This window comes from Coturnix japonica, chromosome Z (genome assembly GCF_054131305.1).
Source record: "Coturnix japonica strain WE chromosome Z, WE-NBRP24, whole genome shotgun sequence".
Classification (NCBI taxonomy): Eukaryota; Metazoa; Chordata; class Aves; order Galliformes; family Phasianidae; genus Coturnix; species Coturnix japonica.
The window spans coordinates 7,179,959-7,198,728 of record NC_140702.1 but is presented as its reverse complement, the minus strand read 5'-3'; the positions used below and the strand labels follow the sequence as shown (position 1 = coordinate 7,198,728).

Sequence of the window (18,770 nt, the reverse complement as noted above, 5' to 3'; positions counted from 1 at the left end):
TGCTCCAAACAGCCCTGGAAAAGCAACCGAAAATCCCTCAAGGAGAAAAAGAGACATGCTAATAGTGAAGACTTACTCTTCCATTCACCTTTTGTGAGTCAGAAGAGTCACATTCTGCTCACCTCATTCAGGTGAGGCATTGGAGCAGCCCATCAATGGCTGGCAACAAACAAGAACTAAGATGACTTTCACCTTCTCATCCTGTTTGTTAACTTCTATTCATCTGGAACTAATGTGTAGAAAAATGACTAACTTGGCCTTTAAGTAAACGTACTTTATTTCTTCCTGTTACCTGTAAAATCAGTGGTGAGCACCATCGGGAAGGATGAACAAATTGCTCAGAAATACAGTTGTAAGACTATTTTAGTGTTCTTCATTACATATTCCAAGCTTTCTCTTCCCACTTACACTTTACTTACTTATTCACTGTCATACATGCAGTGCTAAGAAGCTGTATTTACTCTCAGCATCGAAAGCAAACTCTGAAATCAGTGACACAATCAATTATTTAGAAACTGTCGATTAAAATTAACAGAGATAATAAAATTAAAGCAGGACGATCACAATCCATTTGTAGATTTAACATTTATTTTCACAAAGTTGCAGTAAGCATTACCTCCTGTGAGAATAACAGTTCAAAAGGACAGAGATTTTATCAGCTGTGTACTTTCTTACTACCGTTACTACCAAAGTTTTACATTGTTTTTATGTGTAAAAAATAGTTCTTGTTTTTGTTTTGTATCACATCTAAGAGAGAAAAAGAACAACCAACCAAACAACGAACAACAGCAGAACTGTGAGACAGGGCAGCATTCTCTTCTTTCTTCTGTAAGTAAAGCCACTTTTTATAATTGCTCAGAAAACAAAAGAATGTCCATTACAATCTTAACAATGATTTATCTCGGCTAATGTTACCGCTTTAAAAGGAGATAAGCCATATAATTTTACAGGAAGCAATCCGCTGAATCCTTCAGTAAACACAGCTTGGCAATCTATCTTCAATTCAAAATAATGAGGTGGCAGGAGTGTGGTGGAGAAATAAGTCTTCAGAAACATCACGTAAGGGAATCCAGCTGTGCCTGTATAGTTTCCAGCTATTTAAAGGAACAAAAAGGGGGAAAAAAAACCAGCCCTCTATTCATATACGATATTATTTAGAAACATGCAAACAAACAAAAATATATATATATCCCAATGTCTTCAACTCTGCATACTAAATCTAATCATAATGCAACAAAGAAGACTTGTACTCATGAATGTTTGTTTTTACATGAAGTTATTAGAATGCATTGCTGCAGCTTAAATATTCAAATTTTAAAGAAACAGTTGTCTAAATACTGCCTTTTTTACATGCACAGATGTTTTGCTGAGAATTTCCAACGCATAATAATAAGGTAAAAGAACAATAAGAGTTTATTTTGACTGGATTATAAGCCTGGCATTTCAACACAGCACAAAGATGCTCCTTCCATAGAGCTCCTTGTTGTTAATCATCAGCTGCTCCTCTAGACCTAGCCACCAGGTATGATTACAATGACTCCAGCACCTGCCTACTTCAAATTTGAATGCATGGAGTCTTCTTGAAAATACTTTCTGTGATCAAACAAATCCAACAGCTTTAATTAAAATTGGATCCACTTTCCTTCCAGTTTCATTAGACTTAATTCATATAGGCAATACTTCCTGCTGAGCAGCATAAGGTGTTTACAAAGGAACTACAGTATTGTAAAATCTACAGACCTTGTTATAGAACTCAAACAGCTCCTGGTGACTAAATTCCACAAACACTTTCTTCAGGTTCTGCAAAGGAAAAAGAAAAGAAAGGAAAGAATAAGCATTTTTGTTTTCCTTTGAAATTCATTAAGCCTAGTGTGGGTTTAAGCCATATGAAAGACAATGGTTGCAACAGTTAATTTTCCTTCCACTCTCTACAACATCCTTCAAAGATACATATTCCATTTTAGTGATGAATTCAAGTCCATGGGTAAATCTGTTCTCCTGCTGCAAAGAATAATAATAAAATATCCGTTTAAAATGATTTTGTTACCTAATTTGTAAGTCACAGATAAAAATGAAGGATTATATTCATCTTGCTCAGCAGTCCATCTAAGATCTGGTAAATAACATCATGAAAAATCTGTGGTGTATTTGATTGAACTTGCACAGCTACTAACATACTGTGCATTAGGCACAGAGTTAATAATAACTTACATTCATTAATCTAACAGTCTAACAGTTACAATCTTAGTATGCTGATATTGCTACACTCAGATTCAGCCAAAGTTAACAATTAACACAATAGCTTCAAAGCAGTCCTGAAACAGTAAAAAAAAAAAAAAAGCAAAATATCACAGCTGATAGAAATGACTGTGAATAAAACAGATGGCAGTAATAATAAGCATGCATGTGCTGATGCCTGCAGAAGTGGGGGTTAAATTAAAGCCTCTATCCTGCTTAACTTGCTTGCGTGAAATAGGTAGTTTAATGCTTGCTACTTTCAATCATAGTACCATTTCATCCAGGCTGTTTCTAGCCTGTTTCTAGTTTGCTTTGTCACTTTCCTTCTTTTAAAATACATGTGTAAGTATTACTGCACATTGTCTGTGTTGTTGCTAGACTTTCCATTGCTTGGAGGCATTTCTAAGGATCACAGTTGCGCTTCTATTAATACTAACAAGGATCTGTGAAAAACTGAATTTGTGGACCTGTCTGCTCTCAATATATCATTAGTTGGAAAAACGTACACCCACTAATTTAGCTGAACTCGTACCAACCTAATGTACCACTTAAATGATTAGAAAAATGCTTATTCAACAACTCTGCTTCAATCAGCAAAGACAGTTTCGCATACGGGCAAGGCTGTGGGCCAGATTCTGTACACACTAACAGCGATGCGAGTCTCAAGTCAAATAAAGCTGATGAATTTGGCTCCTCAAACTCACAAAAGCAGCAGAAGCCCTGGGAACGCAGGATAGGTACTGTCTGGTGCCCGTTCCAAAAACAAAGTATAAGACACAGGAAAGGGATAAAATGACTGGGGCCAGCCTGTCTGGTGCAATTCCTTCTCCTCGCTCTGCAGAAAGAAGGATCCTTTCCAACAATTTCAGGAAGGCTACAAAAGCCTAGAAAAGGACCAGTGATTTGCATGAGAGACCAGTCTTCGCCCTCTGGGAAAGAACAATGCAATTCTGGGAATGGTATGGTGAATACAAAATAAAACTACTAGAACAGCAGTTCCCTTTGCCATGATTCCAGCTGATTCTCCCTCCAAGCGGCATAATGCAGTGACAGGGAAGTAAAAGCATTTTTAAACTCATTCTACCAGCTAAGAAACAAAGAGAAAGCAAACAAGTGGTTTCTTCAGAAAGGAAAGGGGGGAGAGGGAAAAAGAGAAAACACATGAATAGCAAATAGTCTGAGTTTTTGGCATTTGAAGCTCCTGAAGGATTCTGGTATTTGAATGGATGTAAAACTGAAAAGAGAAGGTTCGTGATAAAAGAAATATATATATCTTTAAAGTTCATCAGTTCCAATCCATCAAGCCGTGGTTATCTCCTGCATAGCTTCTGGCAGATTGCTGCTAGATTTCAGTACAACTCCTGCACGGGCAGGCTGTGTGTGTGACACTTCACCCAAGCACAGCATGACCCACCAGATCTTGTTTCCCCAAGCTCCATGTATCCACCAAGACTGACATCTTCTGGTTCTACCTTACACCAGCAAGCAAGATCAACTTCTCATACATTATGAAATACATTGAAAAGCTTGTCTTTCATATATTTTTCTAAGCACACTTAACTGGTGTAAGCTACCAGTTAGAGCAGGCAAACAAAAGAAGTGTATCGTTTTAATTCAGGTTACTTTGAAACTGCAAAAGCAATCAGTAGGCATGCAAGCAGACTATGATCTCTCCCCTTATTATTTAACAGTCACAGTCTGATGAACAAAACAAAACTCACATTTCATTGTGGCAGGGGAACGTCTGAGGAGATCCAAATGAAAACAGGCAGTCTGTCATTTTTTGGTAGCCTGTTTCTGAGTTTGGAGTGGGTCAATGGGAGAGAGGGTATAGCAGTATTTTACAAGACATATGATGCATATGAACCTAATTCTCTGCTAAAATAGAACTGTTTCTGCATGTAAAAATTTCACAAAGCACGGTGCTGAAGTGTGGCAACAGCTGAAACAGTTCTATTCAAAACATGTATTTTTTACTAGCATTAATCCCTCAAGGAAGTGTCAAAAGATCATTGTTACTTTGTTAGAAGTTTTTACTCATACCACAAAACCAGCATACCACAGATCTGGGATTGCCATGACCCAAACACAACATCTTGGCCTTCCTGAACCTCCCTGCATTCTCATGGGACCACATTTTGTAGTCTGGATGGTGTTCCTTCTTTCTGTTGCGACAAAAGCATCACACAGTAAGGTGTCATCAGTAAAGTTGTGGAGGATACACTCAGTTCCACTGATAAAAACACTGAAGAGCACTGGTCCCAAAACAGACCTCTGGCACACACCACTCGTGACTGGCCTCTCCTTGAACATATATTCACTGACAATAACTCTGGCAATTTTGATATAAGGATGTGGTACAGGACCACGTCAAAGGCCTTGCACAAGTCCAAGCAGACAACATCAGTGGCCCTTCCTTCGACCAATGCCATCACTTCATCATAGCACACCAACAGATTGGTCAGGCATGACCTGCCCATGGTGAAGCTGAGTTAGCTGTGCTAGCTTCTCAGATCACCTCCTCATCTAACATTTGCCCAACCTTCACATCACTCACCAGTTCTTCAATGTCAATGAAGAGCAGGTCTAGCAGGGCACCGCCCCTGGTAGGCTCTCATACCAGCTGCGTAAGTAAGCAACCTTCCACACACTCTAGAAACCTCTTGGACTGCTTCCTCTGTGCCATATTATATTGCCAACATACACCAGGGAAGTCCATCTCTTCATCCTGATTAGGAGGACTGTAACGGACCCCCACCAAGATGTCACCCCACAGGCCTTCCCCCTGATCCTTACCCACAGTCGCTCAACTTTATCATTCCCAACCCCAAGCTCTTCAACATCAAAACAATCCTTAATATAAAGGGCTACACCACCACCCTTCTTTCCTCCTTTATCCCTTCTGAAGAGCTTATAACCATCCATCACAGCACTCCAGTCATGGGAGCAGTCCCACCATGTTTCAGTAATTCAGTTTAATTCCACCTAGCTTCAGGACTGGCTTTCAATGCATTTCTGTACTTTTTTAGAAGTATGTGCTCAAAATGATTACGTATCTAGGATATTGCTAAGGAACTTAACATAGGCACATTCCTAATCTACCTCAAGCAATTCTGCTCAGATAAGGATACAAAACTGCCAAATGCTATTGTTTTTTTCATCCATAACTAAAATGTAAGATAAAAACATCACTTTGACTTTACTGACTTAATTAAATGTCTCTGTGTGCAGACGAGTCTCAGCCTATTTATGAAAGCTGTAGTTAAGCTGCCTTCTTTTATCTAAATATGCAGGTTTTCAGATTCTGTGTCTGACCTAGTACGTGTTTCCCAGAATATACCTAAGAAAACTGTAATTTCTTGGATGTCTAACTTATTTTTCTATCAAGTATATCATTCACTTTTATTCTTTCCTGATAAATTTCTGTATTCTCCTGCGCCTCTACTCATCACTTTCACTCTACTTTTTCCCTCATTTCTGCCTTCTCATTTTATTTTTGCTAATAACTTAGTGTGAAAGAAGCAGAGTTTATTCCTACTGTCACTCCCAGCGACTCTAACACATTGCATCCCAAACCTTGCGGCAGTAAAAGTCTCATCTCCTAGTCTTGAGTTTTACTCCTGAAGATGTCAGCTTCATTGCATCAGAGAAACATACTTAAGGAGAGATGCTTATTTTATCTTAAATAAAATAAAAAAAGAACTTAAATGCTAATTGTTAATTCTTTGGACAATGTGGAGATAGGCTTTTTGTCTGATTCAGTAACCAAGAACAGTGGTGTAGGGACAGCGCTGGAGCAACATTCTCAAGTAGCACAGCTAACGAGTTAGTTGGTCTGCAGACTCAGCTAAACGAAGTCACTGTTATATTCACAGAAAAACCAAAACCAAGTCTCCTTGTCAAGTATAGGGAGGATAAAGGGGTGAGAGGCCTCAGTGGAGACAGAAAGAAAAGCAAGATCAAAACTTCCTATTCCCATCCAACATTAATCTACTGTTTAATACACGCTTAACTTACAACCACTGCCAAAGCATTAGGTAAATTTTTAGCTGAAAATAATCACCAGCACAAAATGATGACAATTGAAGTATGTGAGATGTACAACAGACACTCCAATTTCACACTGCCGTGGCTAACAACTTATGTTAAACATGAATAGTTTCTTGATGCAAAATGTTACAGTGCAAACCTTGCAAAAACAGCTTTCCCTAGAATATCTCAGAAAACAGAGGCAAAGGCCTGGTTAAAATCAAAGTGTGGGTTTTTTGCTTTGTTCATTTACTTGCTTTTTAAATCTAATGATCTAAATACTTCTATTTTAATGTAACACTCCAAAAGGTCTTTTTACTAATAACAGTGTTTTGTAGCCTTTTTTATTGCCCAGACATACCCTACACACTTAATTCTCCCACCTCATGCACATACATGCAGCAAGGCATTAGGAGTTATAAATAAAAGGCAAACTTCTAGTTTGGAAGCTAACTGGAAGGTGAAAAACTGATACTGCTATCATAGTTCTCAATTGCAAAGCTATGACTACTTTTACTGCACTGAAAAACAAATGCCAAGCATTCCAAAGCAAACAGATGGAGGGACAGGTTGGTGTACATCTAAATGTCTACTGACAAGGATAATGCTCTCTCACCAAGCACACGTAAAAAAAATGACAGTACATTCAAGTTTGTTAACAGTAGCAAGCTGAAGCAACACACATCCCCATCTCCATATCTAATACAGCCTTCAGTACTATCTTGGGCCACTTACAAGCCATGTTCAGCAGATTAATACTTTCATATTTGCTTTTCATTGTCCAATTCATTTTCATTAGACATCCTTAATGTCCCAGATGCAACAGAAGAAGATAGACAATTCAACTAAGCATTTTACAGCCAAATTCATACGCATATGCACCCCTGTTGATTCCTAGCAGTCCACGTTTCCCTGTGGACATATCAGTGTCTGAGCTGCATTAGTTCAGAATTCCTTTAAATTTTCTTGTACTCCGGAGAATGAAGCGTTTGCTCAGGCACATACAGATGAAATGTATGAAAGAGGGTCATGAGATGTATCTCACAGAATTTATCAGCTAGCTTATGCTGCTCAGTCAGAAAGATGAACTGTAGCAAGGTGAGAAAAGCAGATGTGTTAAAACAGACCTGAAAGCACACCCAGTCCTTAACTTTCCGCACACAAGAAACAGCAATTAAAACGACTTCACACCCTACAACAATAAATGGATGTAATTTAGCTAAGGGATACAGCAGAATACTGGAAGTTAAACACCAACTTATGTTTTCAAAATTGCACTTCCTTCACAATCGTTAAAAAGATAAATAAATGTGAACTTCAAACTTTATTCTTATTCCAAGCTTATTTTCATCTGCAATGTCAATTGCAGAGAAAGAAAAACATGCCTTATTGAATTACATGCATTTTCAAGTCTCAGTGTGTAACTGCTACAAAACAGAGCATCCTTCATACTAACCAACTCTCTTCAACATTTAGTCCATGTGCATACAGTGTTCTCCTTTTTAAAGTGGTATTTCTTTTTCAAACAAGATTCCTTGTGGTGTTCATGAAGATCAAAATCAGCAGCACCATAAGGATGTCTCTCCCTCCCTCCTCAATGTCTTTCTAATCTCCCCACATGAAGTTCTATGCTGATTCCTGAGATCTCATTAAGCATTACTGGAAATGGTTGGTTTGGAGAAATACAGACAAATGAACTTACTCCAGCAGACACAAGAACACAAGAATTCATGGAAAGCACCTGGAATAAATGCATTGCACAGACCAGTAATGAACAGCAGGAATGTGGAGACCTGCAGAATACCTTTCATAAATCTAAATAGCAACAAGAACTGTCACTTGTTTGCACTTATAGGAAGCTTTCTTCTTCCAAACAGCTGTATCCAGGCAAAGTGCTACTTCATCTTAAATGTATAGGAATTCACATTCCTATTAACAATATGTTGTTATGTTGGCCACTTTTTAGAATACTTCTATGTGGAAAATCTCTTTGGACTAAAAATTTATGCTTGCGGAGCTGTCATTTCTACACAAAGATTATATGAAATTCCTCTGAAAAAAAAACCTTCTACTAAAACATCAGAGTAAACAAAAACATACTTGGGAGAAAACAGGCGTTACGTGCGTCAGCGCAATCTCATCACAACAGGCCTTTTTCCTGGTACATCCCTTTCTGTTCTAGGAATGAAAAATGGCTCACAGAAGATCTGTGGAAAGTTTGACTTCCTTCTTTCTGCTCCGTATTTCATATATACCCCTCAGACGTTTTTCCCTTTTTTGGAGATCATATGTATGTCTACAGTGTACACTAGTCCTCACCCAGGATTAATCACTAGCAGCATAAAGCATCTGTTTGCACAAATGTATCACTGTAATTTCAGGATTCAAGAGGAACATATGTAGGTACATTTGCCAAATATAACATCCAAGAAAAGATGTATTTTAAAATTGCTATTTTCTTCCACTAATGGGAAAAACAGCCATTGGAAAGACACACCCTCACTGCTGCATACTGCTAATACAGTGCGAAGTTTGGAACAATTGGAATAGAACTCTCTTATTTATTCAGAACTCAGCTTTCACCACTATCTCTTTTTATTCCTGAGAAGAAATTAAATTATTTGCTCTATTGTTTTGTGGCATAACTTACCATAGAACTAAAGGCATATAAACATATGTTCATGAGTAAATATTAAGTGCAATGCTAGTCTAGCATTACCATCTGAGCATTAGAGACTCAAAAAATGACAGCTGCAACCTGGATAAGTATTTGAGGATGATGAAGATCAGCCTTGGAGCATCAACTGCAGATCAAGATACCTGATGATATATAGATACATGGCAGACAAAATTTCTACATCAAGGAGAGCAGCTCTACACTGCAGACTGAGCTGCTTGCTCGTAGCTGGCATGATTAACACAGAGGTACTAAACTCTCATGTTCATAACAGACACGCTTCTAATGTTGGATATGAAATAAGCTGGACTTAGTGAAAGCTCACACTGTGATCCAAACTGCTCAGTGAGCTGCCCCATAGGTCTGCAGCAAAACCCACAATAAAGTCAGTGTCCATGACAGGAAGCTGAGATTATTGTGGTCTGTATCCGCATCTAAAGCAACTGCTCTGACAGAGATTTTATATGGTATAAACCATTCAGCTGAGGATCATCTCGGAAGGCTTCAGATGAATGGCGGAAGCTGCTATCTTTTAGTAGTGTCAGCTCCTAAGCCTACCCGGTTCAACAAGATACTGCAGCACTGCATTGTTTTACCACAAAAGCCTTTCTTCACCACCAGAAAATCTATTATTTGTACTGAGGAACATGAAAAGAGGCCAGATAAAAGAAACCGGCAGCGAGAAGGAATATTTAAGAAAACACAGATTCATGTGAAATCAGCTCAACTGATGTGAAAATACCCTTCCCAAAAAGCCTGCTTAAATACCATCAAAATGTCAATGTTACACAATTTGTACATTAATTCTTTTGTACAGGATGGGTCAGTTAGACTATCAGTAATATGGATTTTGTTAGGTAGCAAGATAAAGATAAAACACTTTCTGTTGTTGCTGTTCTGCTAAAAGCACATTTGTGGCTGTCAGCAAGCAGGGCTCTGATCTCCCAGCCATTCTTGTTGTGGGCAGCACAGAAACCTCAGCTGCTGACTGGGGAGGAAAGCCATGCAGGGCAGGCGATGCTAACTACCAGCCTCATCCTCCAGGGGATCACAAACTGACCTCTCAGAGAATGGCACTGCTTGAAAGTGATGTATTTTTTGTGTTTGAAGTCAGCTTGTATTTTTACTATACTCTGAGAAATAGAGCAGTGTAGTTGTGTTTATGAAACAAGGTAGAGGAGCAAGAAGCAAGACTGCCTCTGTGAGCAGAGCCCAGCACTGCCCTGTCTCAGGACAGACCAGGTCCAGAGGCTCCAATAGGGACTCACCATCACCAGCACTGAGCTGCAAGTGATGCTAGGTGCTGGGAGAGCAATGGAAGACCACTGTACAATAGCAGCTGGGAGACTGCAGTGAGGAATGCGAGAGGAATAAGCCCTGCAGGCACCAAGGGCAATGCAGGAGGTGCTCCAGGCATGGAGCAGAAGTTCCCTGCAGCCCAGGACAGACCCATGCTGGAGCAGGCTGTGCCCTGCAGCCCATGTGCACTGTGCATATATATGATATGCTACAATATGAAACAATATAAGGGCTGCTCCAAAAGTTATGCCTCCTGTTTTATTATGTTTGCCTATAACACCAGAGGCAGGTGTTCGTGGTATGGCAGTAGAAGTTGAACCTTCCTGCCAATATTCCATTCCATGTTGCTGCTGCGTGACAGATGGCAGTAGAAGGGCAGTCTGACAAAATGGTGTCTGACATAGAAGATGCAGATGAAGCAAAGGTGTGGAGGTTTTCCTCTCTGCAGATAAAATCTCACCCACTGACATTCATCAGTGCATGCTGGACATTAACAGAGATCAAGCAGAGGATGTGAGCACAGGGTAGATGTGGATGGCATGTTCAGAAGGGACAACAACATGAAGGACAAGTGGTGTTCAGGATGGCATTGCAGGCTGTTGTTCATCACTGTCAAAGGTGCACAGCCAGTGGTGGTGACTATCCTGATAAGCAGTGTTTTGTAGCTAAGAATTCAACCCACCAAATATTTTTCATTCTGCTCTTTGTAATGTAACTTACATGGAAATCAACTGGAGGCATTACTTTCAGAACAACCTGCGTATAAGAACAGAACAGTCTCTTCTGATTATGGCTGTAAAATCAAGACTTGCTTTTCATTAACAGCAGCCTACAAATAAAAAGCACCGACGTTTTGCTCTTTTTTTTTTTTTTTTCACTGCAGCGTAACAGACCAAAATGGAAGGTGTTCCACTGAACAAGAAGGAAACGAACACTTCATCATAGAAAAATCCACACACAAAAAAATCTCTTTTCCAGTTTGTCACTAAGATTTACACGTAGTTTAAGGCAGCAAAAATTTGCTGTTTGGATTTCACGCAATCAAATTTCACCACTTCATCACGTTTCTGAAAAATTATTAGTAGGCTGATACAGTGTGTGAACTCTTATTGCTTGCAAAAAAAGCTGGACAGGCTACTATGGATAGAAGGTAGTCCATGTGCTTTGTAAGTGTTTCCACATACACTGAAGATGAAATCAAACCACTAACCCAAGGTTTCTTTCAAAGCCAGAATATTAATATACACACAGGAAGAACTACCCTCTTAGGAAAGGAAGAAAAAAGTTTTGGCTAACATAAGCAATTTGAAAGAGGGTATTAAATTCTTTTTTATTTTCATCATGTCTCTATGCAATTGAATTATGGCTCATGCAGGTTACCCTAGAATGACGGTTTTTAATAAAAAACATGTTCTTCTTAACACAGGACTTAATTCAGTGAGAGAAAACTGTGGTGCTTGTGCTAAAATACTCTGACCAGATTAAAATTACATCAACTAAGACCGAAATAGTTTGTCTTTCTTCTTCATCATTCACAGGCTCTTTACTCTAAAGCTACTGTCTATTTTTTTGCATATTTTTCCTAAGAAAATAGAGAAAGTAAAGAGACTGAACTAGCTCAAGTTCACCTTGGGCATACATCAGGAGACAGAACAAATACTGAAAAGCTAAAATTCTTCCTCTTCACTTAGTACAACACATTGAAAAGTTGTTTTGAAGGTAAGTGATCCCTTATTTTGTCAGTCAGGTATCAACAGCTTATCACCTAAAAGCAACTATACTTTATCACATGAGCAGCAGCACATGGAAAATTCAGATGAACTGCAATACTGCAGTCAAAACTGATATTTATCTACTGGGGAGGAGAGGGCAAGAGAGAGATAATCGTTCCATCATTTATTAGATCATCTACACCCTCAAATACTTCAAAATGAAGCATCTCCCATAGGGCTTCCGCATCTCTTCTAGTTGTACACCTTCATCTCTCTTTGCTGGTTTACAACATCATACATGTGGTGGAATAGACTCTTTACAATTACAGTGTCTGCTTGAGTCAGTGCTGAGCTGATTTAGCAAAGCCCTGAAACATTCAAAGCTTTGCTGCTCTGCCAATTCCAGGTACTGGGAATTTACACAAACACTGGATCATGTGGCTTACCCTTCACCTACAAACAAAGTTTATCCTAAAAGAGAAAAACTTACCTTCTCCTTTGAGCAATTGTCCAGAGATTGACAAACCAGTCACATATTGCCTCACCTGGCCAGGTACTTTGTATAAATCTAATGTGACAGCATTCTTCAGAAAAAGCAAATTAAGAGGATCTCTACTGTCCTACTTGTAAATAAAAGAATTAACAGTTAAATACAAACTCAGAGACACCACAAGTTTTCAAGAATGCAAAAAGCAACTGCTGAACACGGAAGAATTCTACAGCCCTATGCAGAGGAATGAATTAGCTAATTTGCTCTTCGCTTGCTTTAATGAGAACAAATAGCCCAATACGCTTGGAATCATTATTTTTAAAGGATTAATGCACCACTGCACAGGGAAATCACTTCTACGTGGACTGGTTTTGTTTATCTTACAAATAAGCAGATAAACTAACTAGAAAGCTCCTTGTCAGGCAAAGGCAGGGTGGGATCACTGGGTCTTTAAAGGAAACACATTTCCAACAGTTAAATTAACTGCTGCTAATCCAGCTCTCGAGCTGATGGATGCCCTGCTTCAGTTTTGGAGGCACTGGTTTTGCAATAGCAGAAATCTACAGAGATATTAAGATACAAAGTGCCAGAACACATCCTGCCACTTCAAACTGGGGCAACAACTGAACAAGTTGCACCTCTGTATCAGTCAGAACTTGAGTAAAAATACAAAGTGTTCTATGTTTCAGTGTTTCTCCAGGAACTGTTCCAACTTTTTGTATAGACAGACTCATTGTGCTCACACCTGTGTTGTGGTCTCCATCAACATTTGACAAGCTCTGATGAATGTCAATGGTGCCACTTTTCCTGCATGAAGATATTCAACTTCACACCTTTCCTCCTTCTGCTCACCACTGTGTCAAACTGCCTCTCTGCTGCCATCTGACACATGGCAACAACATGGAATGCAACACTGGTGGGAAGGTTCAGCCTCTACTGCCATATCACAAACATCCGCCCCTGATGTCATGGCCCTGGCACTCATGGGATTTCATTTGAGAAAGTGGGTCCAGTTCTGCACACCCCTAGCACCAGACGTTCACAAACTGGAGGGTATTCAACATCACCTGCAATACATGGAAGAGATGACGGAAGATAATAGAAGAATGTGTGATTTATTTACTTTTAAACAGAGGGCAAGGAGTGGGGAATCTAATTGCAGTTGTATTTGTGACAGTATTAGCACCAAATTTTACCCCTACAACAGGTGACTGTAGTTTTACCTTGTTAGAGCTTATGGATCTTATCTCCTTATAGAGCTCATCTTACATAGAGAGTAACTCTGGGTAATAAATGAGTACTATCCCTTAGTCAAAGACTTGGTGAGGAATAAACTTTCCATCCATCCATGAGGATTGAGTCTCTCTGAATATTTTTTGCAGGGAGTGGATCCAAATATGTACAATTTCTGGAAGAAAGTTGTTGGATTGTCTGTTCTCTGAGAGTAAAGACAGTATACAAGTAAGAAGATTACTACTGTATTAGTTGCATATGTTCTATATAAGGTGACAGAATTGCAATCACTTAGCAAAAAGTGATTATGTGAAATCATGCCTGGATGCCATGGCATAATCTAAACAGTAAAACCATGCCATCACACCTGATTTCCTTTTCAGATACTGACTGACCACGAATTCCTTATAGATGAATTAAAAACACAATCTGCAAACAAGCATTTAGTGAAACAAAGAGGCTGAAACAAAACAAGAAGCTGGAGAGGTGAAGGTCGGCATCAAAATGAATCTATAAATCACTTTGCTGAAAGCTCTTACCCAAAAAGCTCCCTGAAAAATCATTCAGCATTCTGAAGCCATACCAGAAGGAGTCTCACAGACCATTATTCTGATGGTAATCATAAACATTATTAGAAAGTACTTCATTTCCTATGATTCTGCTAAATGACAGCATGGCATCATCTCCTTAGTATTTGTTCCATCCTGTATAATTTTACTGCATTTTACAAGCAATATGTTTTCAGAAAACAAGACAAATTAAACACTGACAGAGGTGCGTATTCAAAACTCACAGAATGAAAAATTAAATTATGCTTAAACCGCAATTAAGATTAGGATCATTCATATCACCTAAGGAAATTAATGAAAGACAATTTACACTGATTGCTTCATAACATCCCAGAACCCTGGGTTTTTTTGGTGGGTTTTTTTGGGGTTTTTTTTTTTTTTTTTTGAGTGCTTCTTGGTTGCTGACTACAAACAGCTCTTAAACTCCTTCCAGTTGACTGACTCCAGTTGAGAATACAATATACAGCAGTAATTTTGGGACATAATATTGCTTTGCCATAAATCCTCTCAATTCTTTATTGACCGCAGTGGTTTACACATGCCACCGTCTCACAGACTACAAAATGCATGAGGATCAACCAAGACTGAGGATTACAAAGAAAGCGGTTTGTTAACACAAATCTGTCCAAATGTCAATATAGACCTCGAAAAAGAAAGAAATCAGGATCAAGAGAGTACAGTAGTGGCTGCTGATCAGCCCTGCTGTCACTCTGTGAGCTAGGAGACAAGATGAAAAGACAGTCTGGCCATAAACCCTGGAACTCCAAGTCTGTGGTACCCGAGTTTCAATAATGGTCTGTCTAAATGTTTCTTAAGTATTATACTGGCAGCTGTAAGAAAAAAAAAAACAAAAAAAAACCCAAAAAAACCAAAAACAACAAAAAAAACAGATTCTAGGGTAAAAAAACAGCTAGAAACTACAGAAATTAAAGAATATTAAAAAAACAAACAAAAAAACAAAAAAACGAATTTTGTCCCTTAGGAATTTGTTTAACAGATCAGGAATGCAGATAGTGCTATCCTTGATCCTCCTGGTTGGAGGCTGGGATCTGGGCAAGAGGAGAAGGGTCCAGTACAATGAATGGCTAAGTGGATGGTGGCATGCCCAGCATTCTGGATTCCATAATCTGGGACTTACTAGGATGCATCTTCAATAAAACAAGAAGTTGGACTTCAGATGGGATGCTTCCAGATGTGCTGCGCTTGCAAGGTCTCACCTTGATGAGGGATTTCAACTACTGGGACATCTGCTGTGAAAACAACACAGTGAACTGCAAGCAATCCAGGAGACTTCTGGTGTCCATCAAGAATAACTTCCTGGAGCAGGTATTGAACAGACCAACCTCAAGTGAAACATTACTGGATCTGATGCTCATAAACACAGAGGAGCTTATTAAAAAGTTAACCTTGGAGGCAGTCTGAGCTGCAGCAACCATGCCCTGGTTCAGTTCATGATCCCAAGGACTGTGGACAGGGCAAAGAATGTGGATTAAAACTGCTACAAGGTAGATGGAAAAAAAGAGTCTATGAAAGATATATATATTCAAACTTCCCCAAATCTTTGAGAATTTACCTGTTATGTTCTACTATCGTCCACAGATTTGTGCACCAACAGCACAGCATGATATTTGACTGGCTGTAAGGTCTGTTGTTTACCTAACGGTGGTTCCCACATTCAGTTCTTCCTTCCCCTGAAAGATGCCTTGCATTCTGCTGACAATTTCCCTCTTGATTCTCAATATCAAACACTGCAGTCTTAAAAATGGCATTTCTGAAAATGCTCAGGAGACTGTAAGAGTTATAAGTTGCCTCATAACTAATTTCATATCCACAAATTATGTTCTTTTTAATCAGAACTATAGAATGGCTTGGCTTGGAAGAGCCATTAAATACCATCTAGTTCCAACTGCCCTTTATGGCTTTAATAAGGTCCCCCAAGAACCTTCCAATCTCCAGCCAGCTCCCTCAACCCTTCCTCATGGGAGAGGTGTTCAAGCCCCCTGATCACCTCTGTGGCTGTCCTCCAGATTCACCCCAACTGTTCTGCATCTTTCTTGCATTCTTCTCCAGACTGGGATACAGTACTCTAGGCAGGGGGGAATTACCTCCCTTCACCTGCTTTCTTTCTTTAGCACAGCCTAGGACACAGCTGGCTTTTCAGACTGCAAGACCAGCTCACAGTCAGGTTTTTGCCCTTCTCTACAAGGCAGCTCTCCATCCATCCATCTATCCATCTGTATACAGATGTGGGAATGCCGCAACCCAAATGCAACACCTGGCACTTGGCCTTGTTGAATCTCATTAGGTTCTTATGGGCCCATTTCTCCAGCTAAGTCTTGGACTTGGATGGCATCCCTTCCTTCTACTGCATCAGCTGCACTACTCAGCTTGGTGTTGTCTGCAGACTTCTAGGGGCGCACCCAACCCCACTGTCAGTGTCACTTAAACACTACTGGTCCAAATAGAGGAGAAGCAGCTTGACTGCTGGGATATTTTTATTTATTTTTGAGGTCAGGTGCGATTCTTTTTACTTAATAGATTAAGATCTGAATTTCTACACTATCAAGACTCTCATTCCAAAAGAAAATGTACAGATCACAAAGTAATGTTTTCTTCTGTATCTTCATACATACCTCTGAAAAAAATACATATATACAACATAAAAATATTTATATTAAAGAATTAGAATTCTGAAATCTCATTTTAAGAGATCATTCATTTTTCAAAATTCCTAATTAATTTACAAACAATTTTAAGGAAACCCAGCTGTCCACTTCAAAAGACAATTAATATCTTTGCCCAGAATATTAAATCTTACACAGCCACAGAAGTACTAACACTTAATTCAATACTGTACCATCTTGCTAGAGGGAAAATACAGAGTAGCTCTTTTGTAACCCCTATTAAAAATGTATGAGGTATTTTTTATTTTAGAAAAATTAATTTTTTAATCCATAACCCTTAAATGTCATGCACACTAAAACCAATGTGCATTCTAAACAAAACAGGTCAGAAACAAGCAGCATATATTAATAACAATTAGGTGATTAGCATGGAATCAGAATGCTGGTCTTAACATGAGGAGGTCACGTGTCTGTACAGCTAGATGACTGACAACATGCATTTTCTCAACATGCAAACCTTTTGTCCCAAACTACTTTTATGGCAACAGCGGTGCAAATATTTTATGAAGACACAAGAATGCAAATAAGTGGTGTTATTTTAAAAGCAGTTACCTGCATTTCTCTTTACCCAAGAAGTGACAGGAGCAAGAAAAATAAATTAAATGGGAAAAGATGATTGAGGAGACTCGGGACATAAGATGCAACTTCCTGTGTTACAGAGGACTTTATAGAGAACTTGAGCATCCCCCTTGAGAATCTCCAATGTTGCCAAGGAACTCAGGGATACGACCTTAGAGAAGGAAGCAATACCACAGGATCAAAGGTTATGGAAAACATGGGCATATTTCATCCTAGACTCCACTCCTGGCTCAAGGAGACAGCAATGACACAATCAAATTCTCCTTAAAAAATTCTCATCAAACATGAAAGTATCCAGAAGCTCTAGAAACTTCACTGGTTTTAGGAAATTATTATTGTTGTTGTTGTTGTTGTTGTTGTTGTTGTTGTTCTTCTTCTTCTTCTTCTTCTTATTATTATTATTATTATTATTATTATTATTATTATTATTATTATTATTATTTTATCTAAATGCATTACAGAAAGAATCTCTGCACATGCATCTGTATTACCGATAAAACTAATCTGGTGGAAATATTAACTTGTCATGATAAGTTTTGTTTAGAATTAACGTAATAGATTTAACTGGCCCAGTTTATATCTACCAAAGAACCTGACTAACTCAAAGCAAATCATGCAATGGATGAAACACCAGTAAGTATGGAACAAACAGAAGGAACAACAAAGTATTCTGATCTGTGTCTTCCCTCCATCCATTGACTGTCATTGTTATCTAATTGAGGAGACCATACTGAGCTTCTGTTTAATGGTTATACCACCTTTCATCACCCATAATTTTCTTATTTTTTTTTCCCAAACATATTCATTTTTTCATTTTTCATTCCCAAATCTGAAAAACTCCTTTTTAACCAAAAGATAACACATCTAAGTAGCAGCAGGACTAACTACTGAAAATCAGACTGCAAAAACAATGTAATTTATTTCTTTCTCTTTTCTGCAAAATCCCTTCTCCTTGCTTACATAGCAAAACATTCTTCCTTTCTTGTGCCAAACCTCTCTGCAATATTATCACTTCAGTGCATCTGTTTCATCTCTTATTTCATAGAAACATGGTCTGATGCTCTACTATAGAAACCCCCCAGAAGCCTGCCCCAGAAAAAGACTCCACATCAACACGTCTATATACACTTCAAAGGACTGTATGTCTTGAGGTGCCATCATATTAGATTTATCTAAAGGCAATTCCGATCCAGTCAAATCTGATAATGACCTCCAATGCAACAGTCGTCGGCTGTGTGAGAGAACGTGTTAAACAAACAG

General features: G+C 38.8%; 1 protein-coding gene across 2 annotated transcripts in view; it reads right to left on the bottom strand.

Moving 5' to 3' along the window:
• Positions 1-566: 566 nt before the first annotated feature.
• The window catches only part of COMMD10 (COMM domain containing 10), a 79,915-nt gene continuing 61,711 nt past the window's right edge, over positions 567-18,770 (bottom strand). Inside the window, exons 6-8 of one of the 2 annotated variants that reach the window (XR_014939656.1) lie at positions 17,484-17,661; positions 1,741-1,800; positions 567-1,094 (exon numbers count right to left, since the gene is read on the bottom strand). Coding sequence is in view for 1 of the 2 variants with exons in the window: in XM_015850003.3 (XP_015705489.3) it covers positions 1,056-1,094; positions 1,741-1,800 (99 nt within the window). In the remaining variant the exon portion in view is untranslated. The remainder of the gene's footprint in view (positions 1,095-1,740; positions 1,801-17,483; positions 17,662-18,770) is intronic. The other variant, XM_015850003.3, reaches the window with a different exon arrangement.